Source organism: Spermophilus citellus, assembly GCF_964194105.1.
Source record: "Spermophilus citellus genome assembly, chromosome: 11".
Taxonomy (NCBI): domain Eukaryota; kingdom Metazoa; phylum Chordata; class Mammalia; order Rodentia; family Sciuridae; genus Spermophilus; species Spermophilus citellus.
The window spans coordinates 75,156,727-75,184,504 of NC_138192.1; the positions used below are offsets into that span (position 1 = coordinate 75,156,727).

At 39.1% G+C, this 27,778-nt stretch overlaps 1 protein-coding gene across 2 annotated transcripts; it reads left to right on the forward strand.

The window, feature by feature from the left end:
* The first annotated feature begins 1,135 nt into the window (after positions 1 to 1,135).
* CYBRD1 (cytochrome b reductase 1) lies at positions 1,136 to 27,369 on the forward strand. Of its 2 annotated transcripts, XM_081261083.1 has the most exons (4): positions 1,193 to 1,471; positions 14,123 to 14,331; positions 24,293 to 24,447; positions 26,017 to 27,369. In XM_081261083.1, exons 1-4 carry the CDS (start codon positions 1,285 to 1,287, stop codon positions 26,318 to 26,320), a joined length of 855 nt encoding a protein of 284 aa, XP_081117209.1. In that variant the 5' UTR covers positions 1,193 to 1,284; the 3' UTR covers positions 26,321 to 27,369. The 2 variants fall into 2 exon arrangements, with proteins under 2 accessions (XP_081117210.1, XP_081117209.1); XM_081261084.1 differs by lacking the exon at positions 14,123 to 14,331 and having other exon boundaries at positions 1,136 to 1,471; positions 26,017 to 26,285.
* The last annotated feature ends 409 nt before the right edge of the window (positions 27,370 to 27,778 follow it).

Sequence of the window (27,778 nt, forward strand, 5' to 3'; positions counted from 1 at the left end):
ATAAAATCGGCAGCCTCTCACTCTTAGCCTTTTAATCTTGTCCCACTACCAGGGTTTGACATTCCTACTTTCTTGGCCTAAAACCCGTCTTTGGAAAATTACCTCCATACACATTCTGCACAGTTTAAGGTCATTAAGATTGCAACAAGACAATATAGTAAAATAACCTTGAAGATAAGTTACAGAGGAGGGTTAGAAATGAACATTCCCCAAAACATTCTAGAAACCCTGGCAGTCAGACCCTTTTTCTCTGACAGCAACATATAATACTGACGTGTTCTTGCCCCATGAAGAAGCGGGAAGGTAATTTTAGAAACAGCAGAGAGTAAGCTTCAGGGCGTCAAAGAGATTCCACTAAGAGGCTTTTGGTTCATATCAGTTTTGCAGGTCCCTGTTCAGGAAATAGAACCCAGGACCTTGTGCATGCTAAGCAAGTGCTCTAACCTAGGTGGGCACTTTTAAAATCCATTTTATCACACACCACAGGAAAGTTCAGGGTCCAGGAGGTGCCTGTTTTCCCCTCTTAAAAATAAGCGGTTATTTTTTGGTTGGTATTTTGTTTTGTCATTGTTTGGTTTGGTTTTGGTACCGAGGATTGAACCCAGGGACGTTTAGCCACTGAACCACATCCCCCTGCTCTTTTTATTTTTATTTTTTTAAATTTTGAGACAGGGTCTCTTGGTAAGTTGCTTAGGGCCTCGCTAAACTTCTGAGGCTGACCTCGAACTTGCTAACCTCCTGCTGGGATTATAGGCGTGCACCACACACTACAAGTGGTTTGGCTGCTAGCCCACTACTGCCCAAACCATCCAGGGTTCCTTCTTGACCCTTCCTTGGCATCAGAACTGGGACCCAAGAGACTTCATTTAAAAGCACACGCATAACCGCCTCGGACAGATCCCTCTCTTCTGATAACCGAAAGCCTGCGCCACGGCCTTCCCACAAATAAGAGACGCGGGAAGAGTTAAAAAGCTGTTTGGTGAGCCTGAATTCCTCTGAGCGCGCTCTCTGCACAAGTAACTAGATCAGTCACTCCAGCCCTCTGCGAACTCCGATGCTGGGCCAGTGGGCCGCCACTGAGCTGGGAGAGCCGCGTGATCACGGGGGTGGGGCCGGCTTCGGATCCTGTGCCAGCTGCCCACCCCCAGGAGGCCCCACAGCCCTGACAACTCCGAGAAAGCCCCTCCCCCTAGGCGGAGACATCGCCAAGAAATCCCGACCCCGGGGCGGGCGGGGGCTAGTACCCAGAGGCTGCCCGGCGCGGACCGTGAAGTTGTGACAGCCATGGAGAGCTACAGAGGCTTCTTGGCGCTGCTGGTGTCGGCGCTACCGGTCGGCTTCCTGTCGGTGCTTTTCACCCTCATCTGGGTCCTCCACTACCGGGAGGGGCTCGGCTGGGACGGGAGCTCGCTCGAGTTCAACTGGCACCCGGTGCTCGCGGTGACAGGCTTTATCTTCATCCAGGGCATCGGTACTGGGCACCTCCTGGGGGGCGGTGGAGCGTGACCGGCGAGAAGGAAGAGGGCGGGCTCCGGCGGGGCACGGGCGGGGCCCGGCGAAGCGGCGATCGCGGCGCTGCAGCGGTAGCGCCCGGGTGGGAGTGCGCGGCGAGGACGTGTTGCGGGGGACGGCGGTGAGGAGCGCAGCTGGCTTGAGTCGGCCAACTCGGTGCAGTGGGTCTGGGTCGCACCGGGACGTCCCCGCGTCTGCAGGAACAAGAGTGGAGATAAGCCCCAGCACCGCGCTTCCCTGCCACTTGCCCCTAAAAGTCGCCTCTGTGGGCGGAGCCTGCGCAGTCAGGGGCGCAGAAACTCTCTAGCCAGAGGCCTTTTGCTGAACTTGTTAGAAGGCTGCAGAGTGAGAGAGGAAGGCTGCGGGGCCGAATGGAGGGGCGAAACTGGCTTCTCCCGTAGCTTCCTTAGCTCTGGATAAAGGGGCTGAGCAGCCGGTAGCCGCGGCAAGTGGCGGAGCATCCTTTCAGGGTTTCACCCGGTTAAACCCAGTCGAGCCTTCGCTCAGTCTAAGCCCACTCACAGGGGTGTTTCGCCGCCCTGCCCAGTCACTGGACGCTCTGGAACCCAGCGTGTTTATGTGGCGGCCCACTGGCGAAAGTTCCCCTCCGGGGCTTCCTGTTGGGTGGTGGCCCCAAACGAGGGGTAGGAGAAGTCCAGGGAGAGCTTGCGGCTGCGTGGCTCCGAGGGATGCTCCCGCGTGCGACGTCCCTGGGGTTGGCCGTGTCGCTGCTTGTCCGCGGTGTGCCAGCTCCCGGCCTACTTCTTCCGGGATGAGGCTGGATGGGAGAGGGGTTCACAGGGAGGCTCAGTCTATGGTGGTGTTTATTGTCGTTAGGTAGGTCTCACGACCTACTGACAGTTGTCTTCAGCGGCTTGGCTGGAGGAACCTCTAGGTAGTGGCGCAAGCACCATTTATTTGTAACCACTTTCTCAAAAGTGAAATCAAGGCGGTGGCCTTGAGAATACATTTAGCAAATTGTAGAAATTGGTGGGCTGGAGTTATGTTGCAGAAAATTATCGTGAGGAATGGACTGAATTGGGAAAGAGATGCCCACCAGCGGGAATCTTCTACCTGGCCCCTGGGCAGGCTGCCTTTTCTTCACCAATAATTAATTCCCCACAAACAAGTGAAGAAAAAAGCCCTGGCCTCATTTCTAAAGAGACGTTTTTGTTTTGTTTTTCCTTTTTAAACTTGTGCTACAACTTTGAGCAAGTTCTCAATTCGGGGTGTAGTGGACGGTGTTACTAATGCTCAGCCTTTGGAGGCTTCCCTGGTATGCTCCTCAGGGTGTGAGCGTCACTGGTCATCCGAGTTATTTTGTTGCATAATTCCCAGATGTTTTGCTACTGCACTAAAAGGAGGGGAAAAAATACTCAAATTCCAAAGTTGATGTCACCAGTACACTTTCCTTCACGGTGGAGCCTTTTAGTTTGACCAGAGTTGTGGACACATTCTGTTTATTCAAAGTGGTAGGAATAGTCTTTTCATCTCTTCCCTCCACCTCTGAAAGCAGCCCCTAAAACTGAGAAGCTCTTCAAAGGCTTGAAGTGTGTTCTAATAATTGAGGTTAGGGGAACACAGATGATAGTGCTTGTTGCCTGACTTCCCACAGAGGACACAGTTAAAACATTTGAATTTTGTGTGTCCTCTAAATGCATTATATGAGTAAACTGAAGGACTGAAGAGTTAAGTAACATACCCATGGAAGTAGCCTAGGTCCTTTCAATGGCCTAACTTTCAAGGAGTTCTCTGCTTTTAGGACAATGAACTTATTCTTTGCAGTCTTCTCTTCAGAGAAGTCAAAAGCTTTACTTAAAGTACATTTTGAAACTCTTTATTCACATTATAATCCATTACAGGGTTTGTGTAAAAGATTTTCTGATTTCTCTAAATGGTGGATTTCTCTTAATCTGTTTATACTTCCTTTGGGGCAAAAATGTGTAAACGGATATTGGGGGATTTTTCATGTGTTGCTGTTATGCAAATCTCATTTTTTTAGGTTTAGTCACTCTCTTTTGTGTTAATATTTCAATGTTTGTCTTGTCAAAATTACCCACCCTGTTTATTGTTTGGATCCTGAATTTGCAAAGTGTTTTAATCATGTAGTACATGTAACTGACATGAACATAAACTTTTTCATATATGTAGAACCCATACATAATTTCTCCCTGGTTCTCCTGTATCTTGGCTCACACATACTCAGCCAAGCAGTAGGAAGAGTCCAGGGGAAGAGAAGTAAATACAGAAGCTACTTGGTTTATTATGGAGTTACATCTCCAATAAACCTATCATATGTTGAAAATAGTATAACTTGAAAATGCATATTCCTAATCTACTCTGGGTTAGCAACACTGTACAATGCTCTGTAGAGCATTGAATGTTATGATGGTGTAGCTAACTTGGAGCTGTGGCTCATTGCCACTGCTCACCATCTTGAGAGTATAATCATATGGCTAGCCTGGGAAGAGATCAGAATTCAAAATCTGAAGCACAGTTCTACTGAATGCACATGGCTTTGGTACCATTGTAAAGTCAAACAACCATTAAGTCTAACCATCCTAAGTCAAACAGTCTGTAGTTGACTTTATTGATGGTGAGGCACACACATGTTACAGACTATCCATGTTATACTGGGCTTCTTTACTGTATGTTATTGCTTTAGGGAGGAAACTTTAAGGCTATGAGAGTTTAGATCTCTAATAATGAACATGATGTACTAGAACACTTATATAATACACAAATATTTGGAGATGAGGATGGGAAAGCTAACATATAGTTATTACTCTAAGCATAGAGTGCTTTACAAATACAGTATACAAACAGTAAACAGAATTTGAAACTATGTTAAGAACAAATATGGGTCTGAAATACTTTAAGCCTTGAAGAAAGTAAAACTAATATGGAAGTTGAAAAATAAAATCTCCTCCACCCCCATGCACACACACAATCAAGTATACTCCAAATATATTTTGGAAAATATATGTATTCTAAATTAAAGTATAACAGATTATGAAAAATGTAAAAAAAAATTTTTTTTGAAATGAAGTCTTGCTTGCCTTTAATTCCTGGGCTCAAGTGATTCTCTGCCTCAGCCTCCCATGTAGCTGGGATTAAAGGCACATGCCACTGTGCCCTGCTAAACAAAATCTTAAATAAGAGAAATCTACCTAACAGTCTCTAACACTAATGAGGAAGAATTTAGAAGAGGCTTTGTGCTTCTCTAAAAGCAATGATTCCCATGAAATAAGTATATTGCCAGGAAATCAGAGAAGCAACCCTTGTAAAGAAGGCCGCAGAAAAGACTGCAATGAATAAATGCTCTCAAAGTAGCATTTGGTCTTTTAAAAGGTTCAACAAGGTGGAATGTGTTCTTTAGTAAAAGGTAGAAAATTCAGGTGTCTACGTTAGCCGAAGAAGTCTTAGCAATTCTATACTTGTACTTTCCCATGTGTGGAACTCCTTTTGTGGTGTAAACTAAAGGAAGGGAAATTAAATAGTTTAATGATCTCAAGTTGGTTTTGTGAGATATAATATAACTACATTTAAGTAACATTTAAAAGACTAACAGAAATCAAGAGCAGTTCTTAAAAGGAAATTGAGATATCCTATTAATCTATGTAAAAGTAACTAAATTTCAAGATCAATTAAATATATTTGAAAAGCCTCTTGCAAAGAAGATATTTGAGGAAGTGCCCCAAACATCTATTCCAAAACTAGCCAGGGGAAAAACAGGCTTCTATAACAAAACCTATCAGTCTTAGAGAAAGGAGGGTTTTTTCAAAACAAAGACATAATTGGAAGCAACTCAGAACACATTTTTTTTGTTATAAATAAATGCACTAGCTAGTATAAATGTTTTAGATATGCTTATTTTGTTCACTGCTCAATCTCCAGCACCTAGAACTGACACATGATAGGCCAATAAATAGTTGTTGAATTAATAAATAATTATTTCTGCACCATAGTTAAATTGCTAGTAACAAAATCCAGTTTTGCAGCTACTGAATTGTAATGATAACAACAACTTCTGAACTAAAAGTGCCTTTCCTGTCCCCTAGTGGTTATCCTGTTCAACAATTTAGAAACACTGCTTAGTCAACTTCAGGGAAGACTGGACATGCAGTTGTACTGGAAAGGCATCTTTATTCTAAGCTACAGAGCTCATTAGTTCATTACTGAGTAGTATCTTCTGTTCCTCCTCTTGCCTACCTAAGGACAGCACTTAATTCTCCCTCTTTTCTTCTGCATCATTAAGTTTCTCACCTTCTCCCTTAGATTATTTCCAATATATTATAGTTTATGTCATCTTAATCTCTCTCTCCCCCCACCCATCTATCTCTGTCTCTCTCCCCTGTATCCCTCCCAAGCGACCGCCTCAATTTTCTTCTGGCCTTACTGTAGAACATTTTGAAATATGAGTCTGTATCTATAGTCTCTAATTATTTTCCTCTGTCCTCTCTTGAACCTTCTCTAATCAGGCTCTCTTGTTCTGCTCCACAAAATTGTTCTTGAAGTAATAATCAATTGCTTCCACATTGCTTATACCAGTGGTCAATTCTCAGACCTCCTGTTGCCTGGCTGGAAGCTTGTATTTGACATAACTGACCCCTCATTCCTCTCTTCCTTCACTTGGTGGATTGAGCAGCTTCTAGGATACCCATCTCCTTGGCTGATCTCTCTTTCTTGGCCACCCCTCCTCTATCTCCTTTGCAGGTTGCTCCCCATCTCCCTGATTATTTCAGGTTAGAGCTCCCAGGGTTCATTCTTTTAAGTACTTCAGTTTTCCTGCATTCCTTCCTGTGGTGGTCTCACCCACCTTCCAGGCTTTAAATGCCATCTATACACTGAGCTCTCCCATCTTTATATACTCACCCCATACTCTCTCCTGAACTCTAGAACCAGATATTCATCTGCCTATACAAACTCTCTATTTGGATGTCAAATAGACATGTCCAAATCTCAGCTCTTGATATTCCTCACATGTCCCCAAACACTTCTCTTATAAGTTTTACCATTTCAGTAAATGGCAACCTCATCTTTCTAGATGTTCAGAACTATACAATCATTCTTCATTCCTCTCTTCCACACTTCTCATCCAATCCATCAGAAATTTAGATACATTATTATCCAAATTCTGACCATATTCTGACCACTGACTATTTAAATTACTAATTTATTATTTCTCTTTTTCTACTAGAATGCAAGCTACCCAAGGGTAGGGATTTTGTCTGTTTTCTTCACTAATGTATCCATAGCATTACCTAACATGAAGTAGGCTTTCAACAGATATTCTTTGAATTAATGAAGGTTTGGCCAATCCTTTAAACCAGGAGTCACACCTACAAGGATTGAGTGTATGAAGTAATTAAGTGAAGTGGATTTAGAATGGAGTATCACCGGATGTCTTCCCTGGGTCAGCACAACATTCAGACACGAGAAACTACTAGGACCACAGTGAGAATTAGTCAGTTCAGCAGGACATAAGACAGGAACCTGAGGTTGCTAATAGGGCAGCATCAGGTACTCCTCTTTGGTGGGCACCCTGGCCTCAGTAATTCATTTAACCATGCATATAGCTCTCCTTAAACAGTCCTCTTCCCAGATTCCAGCTCAGATACAAGGAGATGAGATGCATACTGGTGGATCACACCCTGTAGGAACCATTTTCTCTTGTAATACTCTAGACCTCATTTCCAGCATTCCTACAAGGGATATGCAGTGGGTTGAATAGTGGCCTCCAAAAATATAGATCCAAGTCTAATTCCAGATACTTTATATTTTAGTCAGATTTTTCATCTTCATGACCAAAAGACCTGACGAGAACAATTTAGAGAAGGAAAAGATTATTTTGCTTCACTGTTGCAGAGGTTTAGTCTATGGTCAGCTGACTCCATAGCTCTGGGTCTGAGGTGAGGTAGGACATCATGGCAGAAGGGTGTGATGGACATGGCAGCCAGGAAGCAGAGAGAGCTCTGCTCAATTGCTCAGTAGGAGTTACAGGTCAGTAGCAGAATGATTGCTTAGCATGTGTGTAGCCCTGGGTTTCATCCCCAGCACCACCCCCCCACCCCCCAAAATAAAGATGCAGTCATGTCTATAAGTTGTTCACATTTGAATTGGTTAGAGAGGAGAAATGGTTTTTTATTTCTAAGAATGTAAGTTATACTGATCCCTGAATACTTAAAACTGTCTGGGACCTTAAATTCAAATTCTCATTTGAATTTGGCCACATCAGACAACTAGGTGATATGTGAACCAGAACTGTTTCTAATCTGTCATAATATTCATATGAGACACAAGAAACTATAGCTGGATATAGCTGAAATTTCTTTTCTTTTCTACTTTTTCCCTCCCTTCTTCCTTCCCTCCCTTCCTTTAGTGGTACTAGGGATTGAACCCAGGGGTACTTTACTATTGAGCTACATCTTCAGCCCTTTTTATTCTATTTTGCCTCTATTTTGAGGCAGGGTCTTGCTCAGTTTCCCTGCCTGGTCTTGAATTTGTTTTTCTGTTGGCTCAGTGTCTTAAGTTACTGGGATTACAGGCATATAGCATCATACCTGGCTAGCTGATCTTTCTAAGAACACAAAATTTCTGGATATTTATTTATAAATGTCTATTCAATAAATTGATCTTTTTCTATTTTCATACACATATTTGGTCCCAAGTAGCTGCCTTTGGGAAGATTTCAGTCACTTTAGAGAGATATTTCTAGTGTCAATAGGTTAAAACAAACCATCTGTACCTTCCAGATCACTTCCTTCATTTCAGCTTTCCAGAGGTTTCTGTTTTCATGATATTCATGCAATGAGACAGTGCAGATGCACAGGCTCAGGCACATTTCAGAGGTCTGATTCTCTGACAGCTGCTGCAAGAATTTAAAAGGGTTTCTTTCTTTTTTTTTTTTTTTCAATTTCAACTTGAGGTCCTTTAGATAGAATCTGGTAAAGCCATGGGTGGACAGGGAAATGAGTTATAAAGATGGATAATCCTGTTGTAAGTATTCTATTAAGGAGTGAAAAATAAGACATTTTCAGAGGGAGGAAATTATCATGACACAGCATGTTTAAGTAGAATTTATGTTTAAAATCCCAGTGTAGTTTGAGCTCAATAACTTATTTTTAAATTAACTTAAAGCTGTTACGTAGGCCTAAGTGCAGAATCTTTTTTACTCACTTGAAAAGACTTCTTGGTCTCATATTAGCTATTACTTGGGTCAGCAGGACAATTTGTCTTGAGTTTTTGGTTTGTACCTTTTAAAAGAGGATCTGTCATAACAAAAATTGGTAAGGTGATGGATATGTTAAATAGTTTGATATAGCCACTTCACAATGTACACATGTATCAAAACATCATATTGTATATCACAAAAAATTTTTCTGACTGTAATAAGTTTGAGGGGCTGGAGTTGTTGCTCAATGGTAGAGTGCTTGGCTGGCATGTGTGAGGCTCTGAGTTCAATCCTCAGCACTGCATACAAATAAATAAGTAAAATAAAAAGATCCATTGAAAATTTTTTAAAAATTAAAAAAAAATTGAAAATAATATCAAAAGAGGATCTGCTCCTTTGCTGGGAATACTGAATGATTACTGGGCTTTCTTAAGATTTACTTTTTCATTGGGGCTGGGGTTGTGGCTCAGTGGTAGAGCACTTGCCTCACATGTGTGAGGCACTGGGTTCGATTCTCAGCACCACATATAAATAAATGAATAAAATAAAAGTCCATCAACAACTAAAATAAATAAATAAACAAATAAATAAATAAATAAATAAGATTTACTTTTTCAGCAGGGCACTGTGGCACATGCCTGTAATCCCAGTGGCTTGGAAGGCTGAGACAGGAGGATCGTGAGTTCAGAGCCAGCCTCAGCAAAAATCGAGGTGCTAAACAACTCATTGAGACCCTGTCTCTAAATAAAATACAAAAAAAAAATAGGACTGGGGATGTGTCTCAGTGGTCGAGTACTCCCCCCTCAAAAAAAAAAGTTTACATTTTCACGTATACTTACTGAATTCCCACGGTGTGCCAGGCTCCATGCCAACTTCTGGGATGTGATGATGAACAAAATAAGTATATTTCTACCTCATAAATCACAAGACAGAAACTAAGAGGAACTAGAGTCACAGTGCTTTTCATGTCTGGGGATGTTCCTCTCCCTCCAAGCACTCCTTCCTCATCTGCTCCCACTTTGATAGATTCTCATCTTACCTTCCATAAGACCAACTTGTATATATATATATATATATATAGTTGTATAATGTGGGGGAGAAAGTGGTGCCAAACCAGAGATTACTTAAAGAATGTTTTTTCTTATATTTCTGAGGTTTTGATTATATAACTAGGATCTGAGAAATTTTCCAATAATTAAATTCAAAATCTAGTTACTGTATTTTCTTCTTCATTGTCTAGAGAATAATTATATACAGTTACTAATTTCTTTCCCCCTTCAATCCTTCCTTTATTTCTAAGTTTAGAACACTAGCATGTTCCACCAACAATAGCTTTTCTTTGAAAAGATTTAAAATGTATTTATTACATATATAATTCACGCTTCCCCTCATTTTCTTGGAAAAATATGGTCTTGGTAATTAGAGCCTCCAACAGATAACTCTTGTTCCAGTCACAAGTAGCTGTTTTATACCATTTCTCCTTCTTGTGGGTTTAGCAGACCTCTTCTTCCTTCTCATTGAACCTCAGGAATGGTGTCTAGGTAAGTGCCAAGCCAAAGAAGCAAGAAATATTTAAATTCCACACTGCAGGCAGTTTTTATAATTATTGAGAATAGCTTCTTCCTTAAGAAATGTGATCTGGTTTGTTAAACTTCCCCTTTTTCCCTAAAGTCTACCATATTTCAGCTGTTTGTACGTTTTTTTAAAGCATATAAACAGCTCATTGAAATGCATGATTTTACATTGAACCTTTGCTTATCCAGGGAGCATTTTGAAGCACATTCATCTGTGCAGCCGAGCCCCTGTGTAGCCAGGGCAGAAAACCCTGTGTGCCTCACTTGGAAGAGCCCATAAGTCTCCACCAGCTGCCTGTTGAGCAGTTGAGACTAATTGGCTACTGGGTTTGCAAGCTTACAAAAATATTGTTTTAACTTTAAAACTATAAAGAACTCTTCCAACCATACCAAAAATAATATAATAGATCCCCATATATTTGCTACTCAGATTTAGTAGATGTTAAGATTTGGGGCACCATGAAAATCTATATGCCAGTAATCAGTGCTGGTGAGAATGAAGCATAGAGTTGGGTGATGGAAGGGAGAGGCACCCTAACCTGACAAGAAGAAGAGGTAGGAAAACCTGAGATAGACACCCAGGGCCTCTAAAACCAGAATTGTCTGGGTCCATTTGGATCAGAAGCAAATGAGATCTTCCTTCTAAAGTAATAGGATAATGATTGGTGTTTTGTTAATAACCTAACATCATCTACGAGGAATTAAATAGGTTCCATTCATGCAACTGCTGGAGAAAGAAAGCTAGTATGCAGCCCATTTGCAAAAATTGCTACTTGGAAGCTGATGTGGGAGTTCAAGACCAGCCTGTCTTTGAAACCCTGTCTCAAAAAAAAAAAAAAGAAAAAAAAGAAAAACAAACAACAAACATATTTGAGTGAAGGTGAAAAATTTAAAAATCAAGTTTTGACATTCAAAAGGAATAGATTTCCATGTTATGAAAAACTTGACACATTCCTGTGCCCCAGGCATGGGGAAGAGTACAGAGTCTTCACTGGGAATGCAGTGGTTTGGGGGTTTTTGGCAACAATATCTTAAACTTTTTTTTTTTTTTTTTGAAGAACAGCTTGAACAAGAGTGCCTAAGTCATGTGAGGTGTTTTCCTAACATGGACACACCTGGGTACCCAGGTCAAGAAACTATATTCCAGGGTTCCCTGGTCAGCCTTGCAACTCCTTTTAGTTATAGAAGCTAATCCTGACTTTTAACCGCAGAAATTAGTTTTATTTGGGGAATTTTTGATAAACTGTCATCCAGGTAAGAGAGAAAAAGCTGTATATGGTATACTGTTATAATTTGCTTTTCAAGCAAACACATCCTGAATACTTCCTTTTATAAAGCTATTCAAGTTCACTCACCTAAGACTTCTTCCTGCAGGTGCTTGGTTGATAATATGGTGATGATAATAATATATAAGTATTTTGAGATGGAGTCTCACTGTGTTGCCCAGGCTGACCTGGAACTTGCAATCTTATGCCTCAGCCTCCCAAGAAGCTGGGATTACAGTGCACACCATTGTGCCCTGTTAGCAATAACATTATAAAGCATTTATTGAGGTTGAACAAACTGCTTATCCTCTCTGTGACTCAGCTTCTTCCTCTATATAACAGTGATAATAATCACACCTTTCTTAGAGAGTTGAGAATTAAAATGTAAATAGACACTAGCATTGTGTCTGTTCCCTAGCAAGTGTGTGTATGTGTGTGTGTGTGTGTTACAAATGAGGTTAAACCAGGAGGGGGGAGATGTATAACATATGTCTTTAGATATTGCACATTTTTATTTTACTACTACATAATCACACATTTTGTGGATTGCCGCAGTCTGGCTGGGCACAAATCACGAGCCACTGAAACAGGAACAAACTTTATTTCTGAACTCCACCAGCACACTCCACACACGCTCCCCTGGGAATTCTCCCTCGAACCATGCACGCGGCATTCTCTCAGGACACACTACACCAACAGGAAATCCCTCCTCCGGAATTCCTTCCTACCTCACTTCCCCAACCAATGGGAGTCCCCTGAGAGCTCCAAAGTAGCAGGCCTAGGCAGACAGCAGGGGTCTAATCTCCAATTGAATGCACATCTTAACATAATCATTATCATCTCAATGGCTTGCTGGTGTCACCTTTCAACCAAAAATGCCATTCCTACTTGGCTATGGCTCTCAGCAGTGGATAAATGGGATAGAGAGGATTTGCTCTCCCTGAAAACTAGAGAATTATATAGGGTGTGCTCTCAACCCTCAGGGGAGAAAAAGTATGAGGTGGGTAAACCAATGTTTGACTTTACATCACTTTGATTTCTAGACTTTGACTAGTGTACAGAATGTACTTTGCAAACATTTTTTTTATAAATGCTTATAGGTCACGTACAAATAAGATAAAACTGGTAAACTCTGATTTGGGTCAGTGGATTATATCCACCTAAACTTCCTGGATGTGATATTGTACTATAGTTATGTAAGATGTTACTTTAGTGGGAAACTGGGTGAAGAGTATATGCGATCTTTTTTGTATTATTTCTTACAACCGCATGTGAATCTACAATTAAATAAGAATTTTAAAAATACTTATGGAGTTACATTCTTTGAACCTGGGTCTGTCGTAGGCTCTGTTGATTCAAGAGAGAAATAGCAAGACACATTAATGTACTCAGAGAAGATGGAGTAGAGGTGAGAAGGGACCTAGAGCTAGTTTTAAAAGTTTGCTTTTCAAGATATTAAAATTACTAGTTTGAAAAGATTCATTATCCAAAGTCTCCATGTCATCAAGGAGGTATAATCAATCAACACTTTTAAGATACCTATATGCACACTGAAATTGGTAAGGAGCAGTCCTTCAGAGTTTGGATTAAATAAAAGGAATACTGTTCTGATGGTGAAGGCTATCAAATGTTGAAAAGAGTCCAAAAATTAGGAAGAATGACTCTTATGCGGAAAACTTTAAAGAGGCTGCATTTGCATCTGTCTTTGTAGGTTTAGATGTATTTTTGCCTGAGAAGGGACTAAATAATCCCTTACATTTATATGATCCTAAGAAGTTTTATAACTTTTTAAATCTGCCACACATTTCCACACATTTAATTTTTTAAAATACATGAACGAGAGATATGGATAATGGCAGAATATGTTCTTCAGAACAAAAATTAATTGCATTCTGGATAAGGTGGCCATATAATCTATTGCTTAAATCAGGACTCTTGAGTAGAAAGGCTTTGAAAAAATTTTAAGTTTAATCTATGTGCAGATACATATAGATGAATCGTTTCTTAGTGAACACCAGCATCCAGACTGAGAAAAAATATCAATAGGAACTTTTGGACTTTCTGGCATGTTCTATTGCCTGTGGTACCCCTTCCTCAGAAGGACCACCACTGACTTCTCTAACTGAAGAGATGAGTTTTGTCTGTTTTTACACTTTATACAAATTGAATCATAACTATATACTTGTTAATGTCTGCCTTCTTGGGATTCGCTTTGTAGGTTGATTCCTATCATTGGATGTAGTACTAATTATAGATCATTCATTTCTTTGCTGTATATTATTTCGTAGCGTGAATATATCATAATTTATTTATTCATTCTATTGATGAGCTATTGGGAAGTTTTCCAGGGTCTTGACTATTATAAATGGTGCTGCTAGTAACATTCTAGTATTTTTTAGTGAACATATGTACATATTTCTTTTGGGCACGTACTCAGGAGTAGAATGGCAGTAAAGGAGCCCAAGAATGAGGCACTGAGGGGCAGGAGTATGTGAAAAGTGGAAGCCAAGGGAAAGGGGTCTTACAAAAGAAAGTGTCTACTGGGTTGAGTTGTTTATTTTGTGTTGATTCTTTAAAAACACCTTCTGTCTCCTTAGCCATCATCGTCTACAGACTGCCATGGACCTGGAAATGCAGCAAGTTCCTGATGAAATCCATCCATGCAGGGTTAAATGGTGTTGCTACCATTCTTGCAGTTATCGCTCTGGTGGCCGTTTTTGATTTCCACAATGCCCAAAGTATCCCCAATATGTACAGTCTTCACAGCTGGGTTGGACTGGCAGCTGTCATATGCTATGTCTTACAGGTCAGTGTATTTATAAACAAGATATAAAAAGCAAAACAATTCAGAGACCATAAATGTTTTCTAAGCATGCTTTACATTTGTTACCATTTTAACTCTTCCCCCAAGTGGGTTCTGGAACTGCAGAATTCACGTCTATGAGCTTGAATGTGAGATTTATAATATGAACATCTGTTGCAGGGACATTACCATCTCCTAACATCTAGACTGATATTGCTCAGACTTTGGAGTTCTGTATGCTGAATAAACTAGCATAGGCAAGAGCTATAACCTTCTTTTCCACATTCTCTGCCACTTTTCTAAGTTTACTTTTCTGAGGGGAGAGACTAATTTATAACTTTTGGCTAGATTTGGAGGTCACATTGATTGTTTTATTTTCCCCTTGTCTTCCCTTCACTTTGTAAAGACATATAGTCTAAGAGCACTATGTTTAAACATAATTTTGTAGAGTTGATAGGTAATTGGATGTTCTGGGTCACTAAATTAAAAGTTAATGTTGTGAGTCTTTTGGGTCTTAACCATTTTGTGAAAAAAAAAAATCTTTGTAAGCTATATTGATTCAGTTTCCTTCCTTAATTAGCACAGTATCTACTGAACTGCTCGACTAGAATATCATTGGGAACTTCACTTTTCTGGAGATATAGGAGGAATAAGACTTGAGTGGATTCACAAAACCCAAGGCTTATCCTAAACTATATAACCCATTTAAAAAATAGGGACTGTCACCAAACATCTGTCATTTTTTATTTTTTATATATATAAAAGTTTTAAAAAACTTTTTAAAAAACAATTTTCATTAAATAAAAGTTGCTATTTCTATGGACATTATTAATTATTTAAATTTAACCAGCTTGGATGTAGGGATTGGGAATATAAAGGAGCCTGAAAGGAGAGAAGCACAGAGCAGACCCTATATCTATCAACGATGATCTTCCTAATCCAGAAAGAACAAGGCAAATACTCCAAGTGAATGGCTGAGCCAGCTCAGCTCTTCTGTTCTCCTTAATTTTCCCGCAATATTTTCAGTCATGGGCTCACATCTGAGAGGCAGCTTCCTCATGAATAATCTGAGGTAAACATTCCATTTCTCCATTGCTACCAACTGATGCAGTCTCTCTCCTCAGACAGGAGGATGGCAAGAGCAGAGCCCACTGAGATCTGCCAGTTGCTTTGGACCTGTGTGGCTTATTGGCATCTCTGTAGGACTGCTCTCAGTTCTCTATTTTGCCTTTTTTTTTTTTAAACTTTTTTTTAGTTGTAGATGGACAAAATGCCTTTGTTTTATCTGTTTATTTTTATGTGGTGCTGAGAATTGAACCCAGTGCCTCACACATGCTAGGCAAGTGCTCTGCCACTGAGCTATAGCCCCAGCCCCTCTATTTTGCTTTGAGAAGTCAGTTCCTCTCTCTTTGTCTCAGTTCCCCTGCACCACATCAGAATGCAGAATGCTTCTAGAGCCCATATGCTGCAAAGCATTTACATATGTTGCTTGTTCCTTTAGATGAAATACTGGTACAGATGCCCAGGGTACAGGGGAAATAATCTTCCCAGAAGTACACAGGCATTGGCAGAGCTGGGATGCAGACCCAGGTCTGCCAGGTCCCAACCCTCCCTATCAGCAGTTGGCTCTACCATTTCCATGACTTTCCCACAATCACCCAGCCTGTGTTTCAGCATCCTTAGTGAAGGGCCACATCTCTGAGGGTCAGAATAGAAACCATCCAGATTTGCACATGGCTTCCTGTGAAGGTCTTCATATACTACAAATTTTTATACTACTTGCCTGATCACACAAATTGTAAAATACTGCTTTGTACATAAAAGTACACTGGCTCTGGGCTTCCAAGTGCAGTAGTTACAATGGACTAAATAAAATGCCTTTACTGAATTAGTTCTGTACCAAGGCATCTCAGGATATCTGAAAAGGTATGTGTCAGAAGTGGCTGCATTCCAGTGATTATTTTTCTTATTACTTTCTGTAACTTCTAATATTTCTCTGCCACAGCTATTTCTTGCATAATAATAATAATAATAATAATAATAAAATAATAATTAAATAAGTAATAAAGTGAATAAATAGATATATAATAAAATATTTTTCTATACCAGGTATGTCTTTTAATTAGGATTCTCTAAAATCAATTATACTCTGCTCTGAATCTTAATATATAAAATTAAGGAATATTTAGGATTTAACAAAAAAAAGAGAATGCTTATTCCAAAATTCATGGGCCTTAACTAAAATGGCTCTTAGAGGAATATAAGCTTAAATGTGTTTATTTATTTATTTTTGGAAACTATATGTACTATATGTAAACTATTCCTTCAAGACATTGAAAGAAAATAGCAGGAAGCAGGTTACAGTGGTGTACACCTATAATCCCAGCTACTGGGGAGGCTGAAGTGGGAGGATCTCAAGTTTGATGTCAGTCTGGACAAGTTAGTGGACCCTGTGCTCACCTCAAGAATGAGGTGAACAGCTCTATAGTCTGTTTCTAGGAAAGTTGGTTACGTTCCAGCTTTATTCCTTTGTTGTATAAAAAATGTTTTTAAGTTGTTTGCATTGCCGGTCCATAGGAGCAACAGATCTCCCATCCCTGTAGGGCCAACACTACTAATTTCCACCCAGATGCTCAGGTGGAAATGAGGTGAAAGAACATTTCTTTTCCCTGTAAAGAGAAATCATCACAAAGCTTGCTTTCTTCACTTTTGATCGGAGCTAAGCAAAGATTTTTGCCTCCATGTTGTTCACTGCAAAATACAGGAGATGTTTTTCTGTCATATTTCTTAAAAGTAAAAAGGGAAAGCACTTTCACTTTCTGAGTGAATAAACATTCTCTCCTGATGGTGGTTCCTGCGCTGCCCTTTGTGGGTGGAGAATAGGAAGCCCCTCTTTTTGAGAGCTACCAGTAGTCTTAGGGCTGTAAGAGCCACACTGCTGTGCACTGCAATTGCAAAGTATAATCATCTGCGACCATTTATCAGAATTTGTAAGGTCAGTTTGCACCCCCTCAGCCCAACTCAAGGAAGAACCTTCATGGAGTAAGATGGAGAGAGATTTTCAAGATTGGATTCTCTCACTTTATTTAGCACTGTTGGGGGTTTGGGTTGGCCCCTAGGCTAAAATCAAGATTTACCTGCTGAATTAAGACAGTATCAGGGTTGTTTCAATAAAAACAAAATGGAAGGAGATAAACATTAGGACAATACAACCCCAAACAGTTGAAAGCTCTTCACCCATCCTCAATGGACTGAAATCAGTTTAAGCACAGAATTCTTTTCTACTTGAGATTTAGCCTCTGGGACATTAAACAAAACCAAATTGTTATGTGTATATGGAATTTATAAGTCATTATAGTAAAATTAACTTCCATGATTTATATATAACCTAATGTAGAAAATGTAGAACCCCCACATAGCTATCCAACTGTACCTCAAACCCATATTTCTTGTGTGGATTCTAACCCCTGGGGGTAGTCAGACTCCTGATGTTTTTTCTTCATTTCCTGGTTTTCTTTTCTTTCTTTCTTTCTTTCTTTTTTTTTTTGGTACCAAGTATTTAACAACTGGACTACATCCCTCACCCACTTTTTGTTTTTCTATTTTGCTGAGGCTGGTTTTGAACTTGTGATCCTCCTGCCTCCCGAGCTGCTGGGGTAACAGGTGGGCACCATCTTGCCCAACTTTTTTTTTTAAAAGAATGTTGCTAATGTTCTATTGAGTATAGGTGCTTCACATTGCCTCCTATCTTTATAAAAACGTTTTATTTTTAAGTCACGAGTGGATGTGAAATTTTATTGAATGATTTTTCTGTGTCCCTTGAGATGAATATGGCTTCTCTTTTTTAATCTGTTAATATAGTTGATTACATCAATAGATTCTAATTTTAAACTTGGTAAATTACAAACATCTTTAATTGTCCAAAGAATCTCTTTTTTAATTGATTCTGGATTGTTATCTCTTGTTTTCTTTGTGCTCACAGGGCTTCTTAGAAAAATAGTTTCACAACTTCTTGGCTTTTGTTTTTTTTTTTTATTATTATTGATTATTTTTGAGGGAGGAACGCTGGCTCCTAGCTTTTCCTTGCTCAGATCCAGAGAATAGATACTGTTTAAGAACACAGGATTTGCAATTAGGGAGACCTCAGTTTTGAATAAGTTTCATCCATTTGATAGCTGGTGACCCTGAACAAGTTATTTAATTTCTCTGGAAATTGTTCATATATAAATCAAGGTTCATGATACTTCACAAAATCATAAGAATTAGAGCCAAATAATGCATGAAAAGGCTCCACCCAGGGCTTAGCACACTGGAAAAATACAAGTTAGCTCTGTTGTCATTAGAAGTATAAATCTTGTGGGAGGCTCCTTTGTGACCTGAAGATGACATAAGTACTTTCATGGTTTGAGAACATGTATTTTCTGTCAGTGAAATTTTATTCACAAATTCATTTATGTATTCAACAGTTGTATATCTGTGCCAGATACTTTGCTAAGTGTGGGAGATACATTGTTCTACAAGTCAAACATAGGCTCAAAGAGACATGCTCTCTGCCCTTAGAAAGCTTGCAGGGGTAGACAGATAATTGATATGCTGGTTATGGAGTGTTCTGGAAGAGCTCTCTTAGGATAAAGGAGACACAAGAAGTTACACCAAGATCTGAAGTTGTTAGCCTGGTGTTGAAAAGGCAGACTCTCCCAGGTGCATAAAATACCTGTGAGAAAAGTTTTGCTTTGAGGAATAGGAAGGACACCAGGCTGCCCAGAGTGGAGTACAGAACATGAATTGCAGTCTAGGGCAGGATTAATATGGAGAATCGAGCTTGAAGGTGTTTACAGAGGTTCCGATGAGAAGTGGTGTTGGCCTCGAGGAGTAGTAGTGGCAGTGAAGCAGATTGGATAGATTCTAAAGGTATTGAGGAGGTAGAATTTTAAAAGGCAGATTTGAAAAGTAAATGAGATGAAGAATGAGAGTCATTAACAGATTTCAGCAGATGGGTGGATGAAAAGGGGATGGAAGGGCTTGAGAAGTGTCCAATGCAAAGAGGGTCTGACAATTGCCCATTTAGGAAATTTGCCATTAAATGGATGGATGTGGAGACTATCATGCTAAGTGAAACAAGCCAATCTCCAAAAAACCAAAGGTCGAATGTTCTCTGTTATATGTGGATGCTAATACACAGCAATGGGAATGGGTAAAGAATAGAAGTTCAGTGGATTAGACAAAGGGGAATGAAGGGAAGGGAGGGGGAGAGGATTAGGAAAGACAGAGGAATGACTATGACATAACTTTCCTGTGTACATATATGAATACATCACAGTGAATCTCTACATCATGTACAAGCACAAGATGGGCATCCTAATTAGAATAAGATGTACTCCATATTTGTATAAATATGACAAAATTGACTCTACTGTCATGTATAATTAAAAATAACAACAACAAAAGTCACTGAACATCTTGGAAACCAAGTTATTTGGAGTGCAGAAGCCAGATTGCAATGGTTAAAGAGGGAATGAAGGTAAAGAAATAGTTTACTCTGTCAAATGATTTGAATAAGCAGGGAGGGAAAAGAGGAAATTTTTTTTAAATGTCTACTTTTCATTATGAGAAACTTGTGCATGTGAAAATGATGACAGGGTGACACCTGTAAAGAAGGAGAATTTGTGAATGATGAAGAGACATAATAGTTTATAAATAGATCTTAAGGAAGCAGGTTGCAGAGACAGCTGGAAAATTAAAGGTCTGACACCAACTCCATTGTAATTGAAAAAAGAATGGGGTTTGGTTTGGCGGCAGGATGTTGAGGCTTTTCTCTGAAGTTGCCTCTGTTTTTTTTTTTTTTTTTTTTGGAGGGGGGGAGGTACCAGGGATTGAACTCAGGGGCATGACCACTGAGCCACATTCCCAAGCCCTAATTTGTGTTTTATTTAGAGACAGGGTCTCACTGTGTTGCTTAGCTCCGTGCTTTTGCTGAGACTGGTTTTGATCCTCTTGCCTCAGCCTCCTGAGCTGCTGGGAGGTATGTACCACCATGCCAGCTACCTTTATTTTTTCAGTGTGGAGGTCATAAAATTTTCTACTGGCTGTGCACAATAGCACATTCTTGTAATCCCAGCTACTTAGGAGGCTGAGGCAGGAGGATCCCAAGTTCAGGATCAGTCTGGGCAATTTAGCAAGACCCTGTCTCAAAATAAGAAATACAAAAAACTAGAGGTGTAATTCAGTGATTGAGTGCCCCTGGATTCAATCCCCAGTACCATATTGGGGGGAGGCACTCTGGAGAGTCAGAAATTTGAGAATAGGGGAAAATGGAGAGTCAGCTGATAAATCAGACAATTAAAGGTTTGTTGAGCAGTATCCAACTGCTCATTATTATCTCTTTATAGTGATGCCAGTCTCCTTAATGGTGACTTACTCCGGTAATACCTGACAGGCTAGGAGGAGTGGTGAAGATGGCTAAGCCAGAGTGGGGTATTGCCTGGGTGGATGTAGCAGGGAGATGCAGGATGTAGGCAGGAAACTCAACGAATGGTTTGAGTGTTGTTATACCTTTTATAAAAACCTATGGACATATTCTAGTTGCTATTCATTAGATTTTTTTCATCCCTGGAAGAAAAGTGTGATATTTTTCTTACATATGAAGAACACAACTTGGAAATGACCTAGAACCGAATTTTTCAAAGTATGGTTCCTAGGACAGCAACATTAGCTTCAACAGGAAAATTAGACACATAGAGTCTCAGCTTCTACTCTAGACCTACTCAGTCAGAAACTCTGGGGGTGGGGCCCCAAATTATGCACTATAATAAGTCTACCAGGTGATTCAGATGCATGCTAACGTTTGAGAACACTTGGCCTAAAAAAAAAAGCTTGCTGTTAGTTACAAGGTTAGATGTTATAGTAATCCCAATGAAAACAATTGAGTTGCTGGAACACAGGGAGCTTGTCCATCTTCAATAGCTTATGCAGCACTCAGAGCAACATCTGACTTAGAGCAAAGATTTCAAAATGTATGTAGAATGAAGGAATTGGTACTGAATGTGGCATAGCAGAAGGATGAAGGAGAGTTGGGAGGAGCTTCCTCATAATCTGTAATTGACTTGGCTCTTTAAACTACCTCTACTCTCCCCCATTCAAAAAAAAAAATGTAAACCATACCTAAAAAAAAACAAACAAGCAAACAAAAAAACTAGCCAAGTGGATATTTCCTGCTCTCATTAATGACTTTTGCAATAAAAGTTAGGTTTCAAGGTTTATACACACTTTTTTTTTTAATAGTAATGGGGATTTAGCTCAGAGCCATGCTCTATCACTGAGCTACATCCCCAACCCTTTTTATTTTTTATTTTGAGATAGGCTCTCAATAAGTTTTCTAGGCTGACCTTGAACTTGCTATTCTCTCCCCTCAACCTCCAGAATAGCTGGGATTACAGGTGTGCATCACAGCACCTTGCTACACACATTTAAAAAAAAATAGTCTGTTTTTGTAATAAAACTGTTGTAGTAAAATATATTTAGATCTGTAAAGACAGTAATAATTAACTGAGAAAGCCCAAGTATCCAAATATTTAAGATAAAAACTTTAAAAATAAGTTTTATAATTCTGGTTATAAAAGTAGTACACATTTGGGGGCCAGGGTTGTGGCTCAGAGGTAGAGCACTTGCCTAGCATGCATAAGGCACTGGGTTCATAAAAAAACAAAAAAACACATAAAAAAAACAAAAACAAATAAAATAAAGGTATTGTGTCCATCTACAACTAAAAAAATAATTTTTTTTAAAAAAAAGCTCTATGATGTAGTACACATTAATTTAAAATTTTATGAAATAGAGGACTCTGTAAAGAAAAAATTCAAGATTAAATACCACATTGAGAGATAGTGTTACATTTTGGTTTAATTTTTTTCATTGTACCTATGGGTATAGATATTGAATTTTAAAACATAATTAGGATTGTACAAATTTTCACTTTCATCTTTTAAGTAATAACTTTTTTTTTCAGTACTGGGCATTGAACCTCAGACCTTTTTGCGTTTTATTTTGAAATAGTGTCTCACTATGTTGGCACTGAACTTTGGTTCTTCTGCCTCAGCCTCCTGAGTTGTTGGGATTGTAGGTATGCACCACCATGCCCAGCTCCAAGTAATAACTTGTTATGAACTTTTATATTGCCTTAGTTCTCTTAAGAACTTCCATTGTGATGAAGAACAGCTTCGTGTTGTTGATGGTTCCTAAACAGTGGAGCACTTTGGCTTCTTTAAACTACCTCTGCTCTTACATATCATTGGTACTGAATAAGTCTTCTTAGACTGTGGGTAATAGAAGATTCCACTGCATCCTTTTGCGGGGATTTTCAGTTCACCTGGATCAAAAATAATTTGAGTGAATCAAAAGTAGTGATCTTCCGATTTCAACATGTGTAAGAAACACCTGGGCGTTCTATTAAAAATGAATGTTCCTGGCCCTAATCCAGAAACTCTGATTTGCATGTCTGGACATGACTCGGCATCTTCTTAAATTTATACCTTAAGTGTTTCTGATGCATGTTTTCTGGGAATCACATTTTAAGAACCTCTGACTTAGGTTCTTGTAATTTTTTGACGAAGGATCTTGTAATTTTCAGTCCACTATTTTATAAGTTGCCCTCTTCACTTGTAAGGTAGTAAGACTAAGATGGTTAAAATGAAATAAAGTCTGATTATTAGAAATTATTACAAATTTTAAGTTTGCATAATTGCACTACTTGAAACACTTAATCAAAGCCAAGCATTCCGTAATGTTTTCCCTTTCCTTTTAGAAGTAATTCTCTTTTGTTGAAGAATTTCTTCAATGGTGAAAATACGATTTAATTGCTTGAGTTTTCTGGCTTTCTCACCTACTTAAATCATTGAGCCGTATAGGATTACAAGAGACGCATGATAAATTATGAAGGAAATTAGAAAACAAAATAAGAATCTTTAAAAAATAATCAAGAGAGCAAGAATATAAAAAATAACATTTTTCTATAGGTAAGCCATAGGAAGGCATAGAATGCCTTTACAGAAATATTTGTGCTAAATCCCAGGCAGTCATTGACCTGGGCCACATTTTCATATTGAAAGTACAACATGAATGTCAGGAAGTTTGCCCCTAGACACTGATAGAACTACTGACGTTCACTGAGGAAGAATTAGGAATATTTTGAACTGTCAAGGGGGAAATCCTCTGAACCATTTTCTAACACATTCAAGCATTTGCAGTATTAGGTGAAAAATAAAATGTGCACACCAGCATCAAAGGCACTTTTTATCACTATCGTATCATAACTGTGTGTATTACACATAAGCTGATTCTAACAGTGTTCTAGGGCTTTGAACCCATCCTCTTCCTCCATTCTTCTGGTTTTTCCCACCTTAGACGTTGGATCTCTAACACAGAGGATGGAGCAGTGAATGATGTTAGTTATTTTCTCCTCATTCTTCTGTTTTTTTCAGAGTTGTTTTGTCAGGCTGGTAGATTCTAACTCAGTACTTTTTTTTTTTTTTTAAGTCTTTAAACTCAGTAATCTGTTAGCCACTAAGTGATCTTTATTTTCTTGTTGAGGAAATACTTACTGGGCAGGGTATGGGGGGCAACAAAACAAAACTCTGGAAGTCCAACAGACTTCAATTTATTTAGGAATTTTGCTGTCTTCTCTGCAAAGAAGATTCTCATTAGGGATTTAATTATCAAGGAAATGGAGAGAATTATCCTGTAGAATTCATTTTTTCCTCACGAAAAAATGGTCATCTTGTTTCCACATAGCTTTTTAGACTGAACTAACTGAATTATATGTCCTAATGTGTTCTGTTTTTCATTTTTTTTTCACCCCAGGTTCTATGGAAAAGTTTTTTTTCCCATTTTTTACAAATTGCTTTTAGAATAACTTTAAATGAGTTAAAACTTAAATTAAACAATAACCTTTGTACTTTTTGGTGTTTAGCTTTTCACAGGTTTTTTCATCTTTCTGCTTCCTTGGGCTCCACCTTCTCTCCGAGAATTTATCATGCCCATACATGTTTATTTTGGACTTTTCCTCTTTGGAACAACGATTGCGACAGCCCTTATGGGAGTGACAGAGAAACTATTTTTTGTCCTGTAAGTTGTACAGTCTTCCTAATTGTAATACATAAGCTTTAAAAAGTTAAATACTTGTTCACTGGAAATGTAATGTAAATGTAACAGATAAATATAAATATATATACACACATATATGCGTGTGTGTATATGTGTGTGTGTGTGTGTGTGTGTGTGTGTGTGTATAATCCTCTGAACCATTTTCTAACACATTCAGGCATTTAGTATTAGGTAAAAATTAAAATGTGCATATCAGCCTCAAAGGCACTTTTCATCATTATCCTATTATGACTGTGTGTATTACTCATAAGTTGATTAACAGTGTTCTAGGGCTTTGAACCCATCCTCTGCCTCCATTCTTCAGGTGTTCCCCCGTTAGACCTGGGGTCTCTAACATAGAAGATAGAAACAGAGAACTATCAATTTTTTTGTCTGTAAAGTGGTCATAATAATACAGTTTCACAATTTTTTTTGGACACTATACACCTTAGTTTTTATTACATGCTCTGGGACACAGATGAGATACCAGGGAGAGGCAGAGGCACAGAGATCTCTTTTATTCATACCTGGGATCTTTCAAACTCCCCCCACCCCAACTGTTTGCCCACCATCCTTTAAGGTGCCTCTGCAACTTCTTAATAAAAGCAGTCTTGCCCTGGAGAGTGTTGTTGTGCTCCTGAACTGGCCAGACCCGCCCCGCCCTGGCTCCATTGCCTCAATTTCTAAGGAAAGAATTCCAAGGCTATCTAAAAGGAAGTCATTGTTTTTGGAAAACAGTAGCAAAGTAACTACAGGTCATTAGCTTCCTCCCTTGGGCCTGAAATCAAGTGTGTGTATATATATATATATATATATTTTAAGTTGTTGATGGACCTTTTTTAAATTATTTTTTTTCATTTATATGCAGTGCTGAGAACCAAACCCAGTGCCTCACACATGCTAGGCAAGTGCTATACCACTGAGCCACAGCCCAGCCCAATGTAACAGTTTTTTAAACAAAAATTTTGAGCTTAAAATGTTTATGTTAAAAAATAACTTTTGGGGCTGGGGTTGTAGCTCAGTGGTTAGCATGTAGATGCACTTGCCTGGCATGTCTGAGGCACTGGGTTCAATTCTCAATACCATGTATAAATAAAAAAATAAAAAAATAAAGGTCCATCAACAACTAAAAAGAAATATTTAAAAAACAAACAAAAAATAATTTGTATTATACATGGAACAAATGACTAAAAGTTTTGAAGGATCACCCGCAAAACAACTATTAAAGTTATGGATTCCCTTTCAGTTTTTTTATGTGCATATTTTCATGTTAATACAATTACAGTGTATACACATTTTCATTTCATCTTTTTCAATTTTTAAGTGATACAGATATTCTAGGTGCCATATTCATGCTTGGGATTTTTGACAATTTTATAATATTTCATTGTGTGAGTTATAGCATGACTTAAATTTCTCCTTAATATCAAGCATTAAGGGAATTTACATTAAAGCCACACCAGTGTGCATTTTGAACAGATGAATTCAACACTATATTGTATGTTGCTGTAGAACCCTATTTGTAATTGGACACGTTCTCTTTTTTCATAGGAAAGATCCTGCATACCATTCATTCCCACCAGAAGGTGTTTTTGTAAACACCCTCGGCCTTCTGATTCTGTTGTTTGGGGCCCTCATTTTTTGGATCGTCTCAAGACCACAATGGAAACGTCCTAAAGAACCAGATTCTACCCTTCTTAAATCAAATTGTGACACTACAGAGAGAATGGAAAGTGACATAGCAATAAGCTCTGGCAACAACACAGACAGATCAGATTCAGAGCTAAACAATGAAGGAGCGACCAGGAAAAGAAACTCCGGCCTAGATGATGTTGGCCAGAGGTCCACCATGTAAAATTTTATAGAGGTGCAGAAGTATAGCTTCCACTTTAAAAACCAGCTCTACAATTTAGCTTCTCATACTTAGCCATGAGATAATTGAGCTACAGAGTGTCGATATTTGTTGTAACCATCAAGGAGGGTTTCTTGAAAAGAGTCTGTGTGGATTGAGGCCTATGAACATTCCTGAATTGGAAAGGACTTGATCAATATAATAATAGCTGATAAAATTTGTATTTGTTGTACCTTTTGCTTGTTGAGGATCAAAGTATTGGTGCAACATCTTGCACAGAACAGGTGCTCAAAATGTGTCTTATCAGTTGATTGATTGATTGGATAAACTGGCAGCTTCCCTAGCCTCTTGTCACACTGTCATTTCCCGTTAATCCTGGGAGCCCAATGATTTCAGAAGTAGATAGTACGAGTCCTAAAATTTTAAAATAATGGGGTTTAGACCATTATGCTACACAGATGTCATGACAAGAGTATGGTTGGGGGAACCTTAGGAAAATTATTAGTTCCCTTCTCCCCTGGCAGCCTTCTGCTCCCTCTCCAGTTGGTTTGGGCTTATGTTGGCCCTGGATACAAGCATTTTATTAGGGCATTTTGGAGCAGTCAATGGACCATAGGTAGTTGAAGAGATCTTTTCTGGTCAGACTTGGAAGATTTTCCAGAACTCAGCTTCAGCCCTAGACTTCCCCAGATTCTAGATCTCTTAGAATAAAAATATGCCTGAATGCTTAAGTAGCATAAACAGCTCTACAAATCTCAAAGAGCATCTTTTCCTAAGTTTGTTTTTATTGTTTAAAGTACTTACCTGACACTATGTGCTAGATGCTCTTCTAAGCTCCCTCAGCCCCCAGACAGACCTTATGGGGTGGTTATTATCCCCATTTTATAGGTCAGACATCTGAAGCCTGGAGATGTTAATAACATCACAGTGGAACTGCCATTCAAACCCTGGCAGGCCAGCTCCTCAGCCTGGGATCCCAGTCACTTCACTGTGCTACTTTTCTGTTTAATACTAATTTGTACCCCTGAATAAACCTCAGTTGCTGAAGTGGACTGGAATGAGGCTACAGGAGTGTTTCTTTGTGGCTGTCTCCCAGTGATCCTCCAGATAGCCAAAGAATAGGGGCCTCCCATGTCTGAACATAGATGGGAGCCTCTGCTGCTGCCAACAAGTCTTAACCTGCCTCGATGCCCTTTTAATCTTAAAATTGTGTCTTGGCAACAGAGAGGTTTGAGCAAAAACATATGTAGCTTGCAAATTTGATAAATTAATTGCAATATTCGTTCTTCAGGATCTTAGCTGCTGAACAACTTTGTGTTTGGAGAGAACTTTCTCATGGACTGCCCTTTGCTGGGGCAAAAGCCAAGATCCTTCCTGATTTTCATGGAGTTCCAGGGGCTGTTTTGAGCTTTGGGTTCTTAGTAATGAATTGAGACTTAGAGATGATAACGTTTTATGCAT

Coding starts and splice junctions, on each gene's coding strand:
- CYBRD1 (XM_081261083.1), top strand. CDS start 1,285: ATGGAGAGCTACAGAGGCTTCTTGGCGCTGCTGGTGTCGGCGCTACCG. Junction 14,332..24,292: donor TCATATGCTATGTCTTACAG/GTCAGTGTATTT, acceptor TTTGGTGTTTAG/CTTTTCACAGGTTTTTTCAT. Junction 24,448..26,016: donor GAGAAACTATTTTTTGTCCT/GTAAGTTGTACA, acceptor CTTTTTTCATAG/GAAAGATCCTGCATACCATT.